The sequence below is a fragment of the Poecilia formosa genome, unplaced genomic scaffold (assembly GCF_000485575.1).
Source record: "Poecilia formosa unplaced genomic scaffold, Poecilia_formosa-5.1.2 Scaffold468, whole genome shotgun sequence".
NCBI classification, from domain to species: domain Eukaryota; kingdom Metazoa; phylum Chordata; class Actinopteri; order Cyprinodontiformes; family Poeciliidae; genus Poecilia; species Poecilia formosa.
The window spans coordinates 142,772-151,571 of NW_006800407.1; the positions used below are offsets into that span (position 1 = coordinate 142,772).

General features: G+C 40.6%; 2 protein-coding genes across 2 annotated transcripts in view; both read left to right on the top strand.

Annotated features, from left to right (window-relative positions):
• The window catches only part of slc3a2b (solute carrier family 3 member 2b), an 8,217-nt gene extending 4,026 nt beyond the window's left edge, over window positions 1-4,191 (top strand). Inside the window, exons 5-8 of the mRNA XM_007578135.2 lie at window positions 252-394; window positions 940-1,255; window positions 1,422-1,481; window positions 2,087-4,191. Of these exons, the coding sequence (XP_007578197.1) occupies window positions 252-394; window positions 940-1,255; window positions 1,422-1,481; window positions 2,087-2,437 (870 nt within the window). The 3' untranslated portion in view covers window positions 2,438-4,191. The remainder of the gene's footprint in view (window positions 1-251; window positions 395-939; window positions 1,256-1,421; window positions 1,482-2,086) is intronic.
• A 504-nt stretch (window positions 4,192-4,695) lies between these two features.
• Window positions 4,696-8,800, top strand: part of LOC103156174 (uncharacterized) — a 7,329-nt gene continuing 3,224 nt past the window's right edge. The window contains exons 1-4 of the mRNA XM_007578136.2: window positions 4,696-4,974; window positions 6,352-6,473; window positions 7,150-7,288; window positions 7,935-8,056. Of these exons, the coding sequence (XP_007578198.1) occupies window positions 4,878-4,974; window positions 6,352-6,473; window positions 7,150-7,288; window positions 7,935-8,056 (480 nt within the window). The 5' untranslated portion in view covers window positions 4,696-4,877. The remainder of the gene's footprint in view (window positions 4,975-6,351; window positions 6,474-7,149; window positions 7,289-7,934; window positions 8,057-8,800) is intronic.

Sequence of the window (8,800 nt, forward strand, 5' to 3'; positions counted from 1 at the left end):
AAAACATACTGCAGCCAGAAGCTGCAGTATGTTTTATAATCACAATGTTTAAGAAGTGAAGTTTGTTGTAAAATCACAGACATCAAGAGATATGAATAATATATTTATTTTTTATAAGTCTATATATGGGCTGCAGAATCAAAATGAAAGTCACCTACAATTTTTTTAGGTTCAGCACAGAGAATTGTGAAGATAAACTTGAAGTGTTTAATACGATGAACATTGAGTGACCCGTGTCCCTGTGGTTCCAGTCTGCCCTAGTGTTCTGGCTGAACCAAGGAGTGGACGGAGTCCAGCTGTCTGGAGTGGAACAGCTGGCCAGCACGGTCCCAGCTCTCTGGGCCGACATCCGGGCCATCGTCCAGAACGGGACAGAGAGAGGCGGGTCAGAAAGGTGCAGGGTCCATCTGTAACCTCTGACCTCTGATAGGATCAGGCTTTTTCTTTTTGTTCCAAAACCCAAACATTTGCTTCACATGATGGTTCCTGCTCCCCAGATCGCATGTTAAAGAGAGGATTAAATATGTCACACATTAAGCTCTCAGTAAATGTACATTTTAATACATTTTGATTCAATTATTTCAATAGGAAAAAGTCCAACAAGAACAGGAATGACTTCATCTTTAAGGAATACTCCGTCCTCTTTCTGCTGCTCATTCTAACTTTGCTTTTTCAAACTGAAATATTTGATCAGGTGAAAACTTAAAACTCCTTAAAGCTTTAGAGAATTATGGATGTTTCATTTCCTTGTTCTTGTCTTTGTCTTGATGAACCCTTTTTATTATCTTAACATATGTTTTTAGAAACCTATGCTGAACGTTTCTAAAAATTTGCATTTTTAAAAAACAGCTTAATGTCTGGGTTTTGAAAATACCTCTGGTAGCAGAAATGAGCAGCTTCCTGTGAGTTGTGGATTTAATCCATGTCTGCATCTTTCAGACTCCTGCTCGGCGTCACAGAAAGCTCCTCTGCTGACAGGGTGTCTGCTCTTCTGTCCTCCACTGAAGTGGACCTCCTCATATCCAAAGTTCTGACAGCAGGCGGCCCTGAGCCTGCCCGCTACGCCCACACCGTCCAGAGGCTCTACTCCAACCACACGCAGACCAAGCTGGCCTGGAATCTGGGGGGGCGAGACGACGGTCACCTGGCCTCATTAGTTCCCCCAGCTCATGTCAAACTGTACCAGCTGCTGCTGCTGACGCTGCCTGGGACGCCTGTCTTCAGCTACGGAGACGAGATCGGCCTGATGGACGGGGTGAGAGCCGCTCAGCTGGCAAACAGACCTGCTCTGAGATTTTGCTCAACAGGAAATAAATCCTGAAGTTCTTTTAGTAAAATCTGTATCTGCGATTCATTTCTGAATAGTTTTGAATTAGAAACTGTTTCAGTTTTTTTTTCTAATCTTTTCATGTTTGCATTAGGAATCCAAGTTTCCCAAGATGCTTTGGGACTTTGAAGACGATCTGAATGGAAGTCTGCAGGTAACCTGCTGCAAAATCTGTCACCAGGAACCAATGTTCACATGCTTCACAGTGATTTTATAATTATGTAGTTTTACTCTTATCCCTTTAGGGTGACTTTAGCGTCTGTCTAGGAACTCGAGGTGAAAAACTCTGGGATATACTGTACCTGAAATAAAAATAAAAAATACACACGCATCAGTGTAGTCACTCAAACCTTCTGGGAATCTTCTGGGAAAGGCTTGTTTGTAATTAAGGAAGGTTGAGGCACAATTTTTCATAGATTATAGTTAATATCCAGGAAACACAGCCAGGGGCGTCACTAGTTTTTGAGGGCAAGGGGGCCATAGCCCCCCAGAAGAGGCACAGGATGTGAGAAAACAGCAGGCGAGTACACTTCTCAAGCAGCAGTAAAAGCAGAAAAATTGCTTTTACACTTTTAAAATATTTTATTCATATTCTGGCCACAGTAAATTGAATTTGTTGGTAGTATTTTTGTAGAAAAAAAAATCAACAAAAACCCCTAAATTATTTAGGGGACCTTGAGAATCCTTTAGGCCCCTAAAATGACCCTCTGGACCGACCTAAATCCCGATGTCTCCTCTCTCTGTTTTTTCTGTCTCCAGGAGGATCAGACTGACAGGCTGTCCCTCCGCAACTTCTTCCGCTCTGTGAGCGAGCTGCGGGGCAAACAGCGCTCCCTCCTTCACGGAGACTTCCTCCTCCTCTCCAACTCCTCCTCGTCTCTGGCGTACCTGCGGGTCTGGGATCAGAACGATCGCTACCTGGCTGCCTTCAACTGGGGGCCGGAGGAGGAGGCGGTGCTGCAGACGAGCGAAGCGGCGCTGCCTCGGCATGCCGCGGTCGCCCTCAGCACCAACAGCAGCGCCCTCCCTGCAGGCAGCAGCGTGGACCTGACGGAGCTGCGGCTCGGCCCCGGGCAGGCCGCGCTCATCAAGCTTCCTCACACCGGATAGAGAAAAACGTTTAGTGTTTGCATTTCTTTTATGTCTGTATTTATTGTGTGTCAACCTGCAGAGGATGATGCTGGAGAGCGGAGCATCGAATCAGAGCAGAGTTATTGTTGTGACACATTGTGGCTTCTGTTGTCTGCAGGGATTCCCAAGCTTTTCTATGCTGCAGCCCCCCAAACTGCATCAGCTTCTGAGCTTTGCCCCCTTTGCAAAACAAACCAAATACATGAATGCCAACTTTTAGACTGATTTTCTCACTTTTATTTTCTATTCTCAATTGTTCGTTTAGCATAAATGCTGCCTCACACCTCTTGATCTTATAGTTGGCCATCCTACGGTTACTGGAGGAGTAAAGCATTTTTTTTATTTTTAAAAATGTTGAAAAACAATGTTAGATCACGGTTTCTCCAGAGGAGAAACTTTGGGGCTAAATGTTTTGCTTCTAAAAAGATCTGTGAACGTTGGTTCAGCTGTAAACAAGCTGCTCTCATTTTTATGCGCCTTGTTCAAAAAAATCTGCCTTACATCAGAGGTGAGTGGCTCCTTGGTATGTTAACAGAGAAACAGGTCATCCACTAAGAGTGTATAAACAGACTGAGTTAATTGTTGGTCAATGAAGAGAGAACAGAAGGAGCGGAAACATCTCAGCATTTAATGATTACTAGAGGGAATACCTTACCTTTAGGAAGGAGAAAAGAACATGACATGAACTTTTATGACAATATCATGAATTTTGTTGAATTTGGTAGGCAAATACGACACATGAATAATTGTAAGTTGTATGGATAAATTAAACTAAGTTGAGTTGGTGAAGGATGTGGAGAAGAAGAAGAAATATGGACAGTAAATGTAAAAGCATAATGACGAGAGGAGAAATGATGTAGGGATGAAGAATGGCTGGAGGTCTGACAGTGTGGGACAAACTGCTAACACAAGGCTGGGCAGGAAACATGGAAATCCCTCCAGCTTTGTGCCGTTACTGAAACTGATCAACTAACAAATAGGATTCATTCTCTTCTTCTTTGGTCTCATTTTACCAGGGGTTTTGAGTGTAACAGGTGAACGTGACTCTCGTCTGTATATGTAACACACTGTGCACTTATGTATTGCATTCTGTGAAAAATAATAAATTAAAAACATAAACTGTTTCCAAGCAAGCAAAGAGATTTCTGATGCCTAGTATTCATAATTAGAAAAATAGATTTTATCCAGAAAGCACAGCATCTTGCAAACCTAGGCTTCAACATATAAAGGCGTAAAAAAATATTGTTTTGCATGTACCACTTTAGCAGCAATAACTAGATGTTTTGTTACGAATTTCTCACAATTTTATGGCTAAATATTGACTCATTATTCTTTACATTAAACTTCAGTTTTAAGTTTCATCAGATTTAAGTTGCCCAGGCTCAGTAGTTGCTAAATAAAGTCCAAATCAGTTGGGATCCGAAAAAATATTTGGGGGAATCATCTGTAATATAAATGTAAAAAAAACAACAAAAAAAAACAAAACATAAAACAGGAGTCAGCATTTGTTTGTCAACTGCAGGAAATGAGCTCATTAGATTTCTACCCAGAAAAGTCATAGTAGAGGCTGGAAGATAAACACATTCCACTTTTGTTTTCTTGTATCTGTCCACAGTACGTTTGGTGATGATGAAGTTATGTTCAAATAACAATGGATCTGTCCACAGGGGAAAAGAAAAAAAAAGACTTCAAACTTTCCTTCAGGAAATTAGCTAAAAAAAGACCTGGAAAAATTTTAAATGTTATGACAGAGTAAAAAAGAAAATGTCTGACAGCACTTCACCATGCCGATCTGTCTGCTGGTGTACTGTATAGTTGGAACATTGCTTGAAAACATCAGTTTTCATTTGTGACAATTTGTGACATCACAGAATTCAACATAGAAAAAAACAGAAGAGCTGCAACAAAATACAAAGTATCTCTAATGTTTTCTTTAAAGCTTCCATCTATCAAATGTTTCTCAACATTTGATAATTCTATGACTTTATCATTTTACCCCATATAAAAAAGGGTGAGTTTAATGAAGGCTTTACAATGTTCATCTGTTATATAAAATAGCTGCGTCACACTTATGATTTAGTTTCATTGGTTATGAGCAAAACAACTAAATTATTATATGGGATATTCCATAATGATTCTGTACTTTTTTTCCCAGTAAGTGTAAATGCTCCAACGCTCATCGGTTAGTAGATTGGAGCCTGCAGTAATTATATTTTTCCACAAGGTGTCAGTAAGTTACCTCTACCGATCAGCTCGGAGCGGTGAAGAAGAGGAAAAAGGAAAGGAGGAGAAATAATAGTAGTGATGATGAAGTAAGTTCCCCCGGCTCCCCTCTAAAGTTCTAGCACGTGTTTTTCGGACCGGGACCCGGAGAGAGGCGGGATACTCGGCCTGTTCTCGAAGCTTCTACTGAGTCATCATGAACGCCGATGAGGCCAGGCTGAAGCTGCGGGAGCTGCTGGGCCAGGTGAATCCCTCTGAGCTCCCAAAGTTACTGGACTGGATGAAAAACTCAGGTAAATACCTGCACGCATGTCTTCCCTCCCACTTCTCGCGATACTTCATTCTGGCCAGCCTGACTTTGAGACTAAGCGTGGTTCTGACAACAAGAATCACCTGTGACTAGTGACGAGCAAACTATAAGTCTCAGTTCAGTACTTTAGAACACTGAGCAAAGTCTTTACTATAATCTTACTTTTCCAGAGCTTTATGTATTTGAAGGGCCTCGTCAAAGTATAGATCTAATTCAAGTAAAAAAGATTTGAAGATGAAGATTTGAATTGACTTTCATAGATGTTCTTCATCCAATCTAAAAATATATAAATATGGGGCAGGTTCCAAGTCCTGCTGGAAAATGAAATTAGGATCTTCATACAACCTGTCAGCAAAAGGAAGCATAAAGAACTCTAAATCTAATACTCTGAGGCCACTGTCTGTTTTTAAAATGGCCTCTTTTTTTAGCAAAAAATTTTTATTCATGTTCCTAGATGTTTAAATCTCTTATTTATTTGTTTAATTGTATCCATTGTAATAGCTTTGTTTTATTTTCTTTGTATTTTTTAGACCTTTGTAGCCCTTTGAAATCTCAAGATATAAAGGACATTTTAATAACACCTATTGTATCATTATTAAATACAATCTGCCACATTTTGGGAGCAGAAATCGGTGCTGACTTAGCAAATAAATTTGTAATTCAGTACATTTTTTTTAAAGAAACATTTTAAGTCGGTTCAGCACTGTTTTCTGCACTTCAGCTTTGCTATCCTTCTTAGGTAGAAAAAGCCACCTTAGCTCATCATTTATCTGTAACTGACCTGAGTGAAGTTGGCCCCCCCACCTTCTTCAAATCAGACAAAATTGGTGTCAAACATTTGTGCTACGTTTGTGCTGGTTTGTGCAGCAAAAAGTTTTGTTTGTGCCGCTATCATTTTAAAGATATAAAGAAATGTTTCCAGAGGTCATCCAAGGTCAACCAACCCCCCACCTTCTTCAAATCAGACAAAATGGGTGTCAATCAACTCGGCTACGTTTGTGTTGGTTTGTGCAGCAAAAATTTTCGTTTGTGCTGCTTTGGCTTTGAAGATATTAATGAAAGTGTAAAGGTCAAAAGGTCAACCAGCCCCCCCACTTTTATGAAATCCAACTTTCTTTATATCTTTAAAATGACAGCGGCACAAACAAAAAATTTTGCAGCACAAACCAGCACAAACGTAGCACAAATGTTTGACACCAATTTTGTCTGATTTGAAGAAGGTGGGGGGGCCAACTTCACTCAGGTCTGAAACTGTTATCCAGGTTTTTGGTCGAGCCTCTGATGTTGCTTCTTAAAGAACCAAAATCTCAGTATTGTGTGAGTCACTGGTGTGTGTGGGTGTGTGGGTGTCTCTCTGTAGATGAGCTGGATCAGCTGCTGCTTGACAACAACAAGGTGATCCTGCAGAGCATTGCAGACGACTTGAGAGCCAGACTGCCGGTCGATGCCATGCTGCTGTCTGAGACTGCTGCTCAACACAAGGTTCCTCCACGGTTTCATCTGCTGCCATCTCAAAGCATCTCATTACTGAGCTACAGTTGTCTGTTTCTGATGTGGATAAACAACCACAATGATCCTGAAAAGGGTGCAGTCTGCATTCAGACTTTAACATGACTGTGCTCGCATTCATCTGCACGGACTTAAATGGTGCATGCGTGAATGAATGAGGCGTTTTCATTGGCCTGTCTGACCCTGTCTGGCTCAGGTTGTCATTGTGGTGTGATGTGATTACATGGCTTCATGTTCTCCAGTAATCTGCACACAAATGATGTAGAGAAGACATAGTCTTAGCGTGGCAGTATTATGTAAAATCAACATTTTTGAGCTTCACATTATGTTATAATGTTATCCCTTCATCAAAAACAAACCTGCAGTGTTGCTTTGACTCTTTTATTCACTTCTTGAGAAATCTTTTAATCTCCATAGTAACTATTGAGCTGTGCAAAACACCTGGGTGGACCTAGCCCCACCTTTGAGGTGCATCTCCTCCTCAGAACTGCAGTTTCTGAGCCCTAGAGCTTCTGCCTCACAGAGCAGCCTTCCCCCCATCACTCTCCAGCTCAGCTCCTCAAGACTATTCAGCAGCAATTAGCAAACACCTGATGGAACTGAGCATCAGCTGAGCTCATTACTCTACTGATATGGTTCTGTCTTGTAGATGCAGCAGCGGCAGCGGCCCACGGTTCATGTGGACAGCTTCCTGTACAGTGAGGACCAGGTGGACGCTCTGTGTGAGGAGGGGGCCATGAGCAGGAATTACTGTCTTAGCTGTGGATCCTTCAGGACCGCCCCCCTCGGTAGGAACATGGCTCTGCCTTCTGTCTCCAGACACACAATGATGGTGGAGCAACGTGTACTCCAATGTGATTGACAGCTCTAAGACCCTCCTCCTGGTTCTGTTTGGTTGTCCCTGACTATGTGGTGTATTTAAACTATAAATGAATTGATCCAACTGGGACGATTTATTTATCACAATGAATTGTCCCACAAGCCATTGTGATAAATTATAATATTGCTGCTGTGAGACTATTTTCAAGTAACATAATGGTAATGTCATAATAATACTTTAAATTCTCATAAACATTTGACATTGGAACTGGAAGACATTTTAAATATCCAAAATAAACAAAACAACGAAAATAACAAATAAAATTAATCATGAGGTTTCTCTAAATGAAATTGTCCGTTAAGAAAAGGAGCTAGTTGAGACCAAAGCACCAGACTGAAGACTTTTATCATCCAGTTTCTGGTAGAAAGAGAGAGAACAGAGAAAAACAATAAATCATACAAACTGAAATGATTGAGATCAATTATGATCTTAATTTATCATAACTGATTTATTTGGTTATCGTGACAGGCCCACACAGACTGAGTGTCATAAGTAGTATACTTATGAACATGCATGTAAACCTGGATGTTTACTCCTGTTCTCTTCTTCTCCAGATTTCATCTCACACTCGTTCTCAGTGTCAGAACTTCAGTTCCTGTTCCAGAACGTTCTGCCGGACCTCAGTGGTCGGACTGTGGTGGATGTTGGTTCCCGACTGGGAGCAGTTCTTTATGGGGTCAGAGTTGGTCTTAACCTTTGTGAAACCCACACAGATCCAGAAATGTGTCAATGCTAGTGATAGTTGTCATAAAAACCTTGTTTCAGATGGTTCAAGCTGAAGTATGATCGAAATGATCAGAACATGTTGCTCAGTCATGTGGTGGTACTTTGTGTTCTTCCCCAAAATGAATCAGCATGCCTCTTTAAGTGAATATTTACTGTATAAAGTTCTGAGTGGATGTTTTGATGAGTTCAGGGACATGTTTGTGTATCAAGGTTTTTGATTTCAGGGGAGGAATCTCAATGTATGTTTGGTGTAAATTAGTTAGCATATCATACAGGGAACTACATATAAATTGTTTTAGTCTAAAAAAAAAGAAAAAAAGAAAAGGTCATAAAGTCCAAAACAAGGTCAACTGAGTTAAATCATGTTTAGTAGATTTTGTGTGTTGATCAGTTTGTTTGTTTTCAGTGAATATCAGCAAATCAAGAAATACATTTAAAAGATACAGGCCATTATTGACAGTACAGCCGGTTACCCAAACAACAAGCAGATACAGGCGTTCTGACAATAAGGACTGGAATAAAAACACACAAGAAACAGAGACAAGTTTACTGCCAGTGTTATTAATGAAACATTCACCCTGTTAGCAGGTTACTCAGGTTCTCTGTCACTCTGACTGCTATCGATCCAACACCTTTCAACACAAACTGAAATAATTTATATACAGAAATATGTTATAAAAAAAAAAAAAAAAAA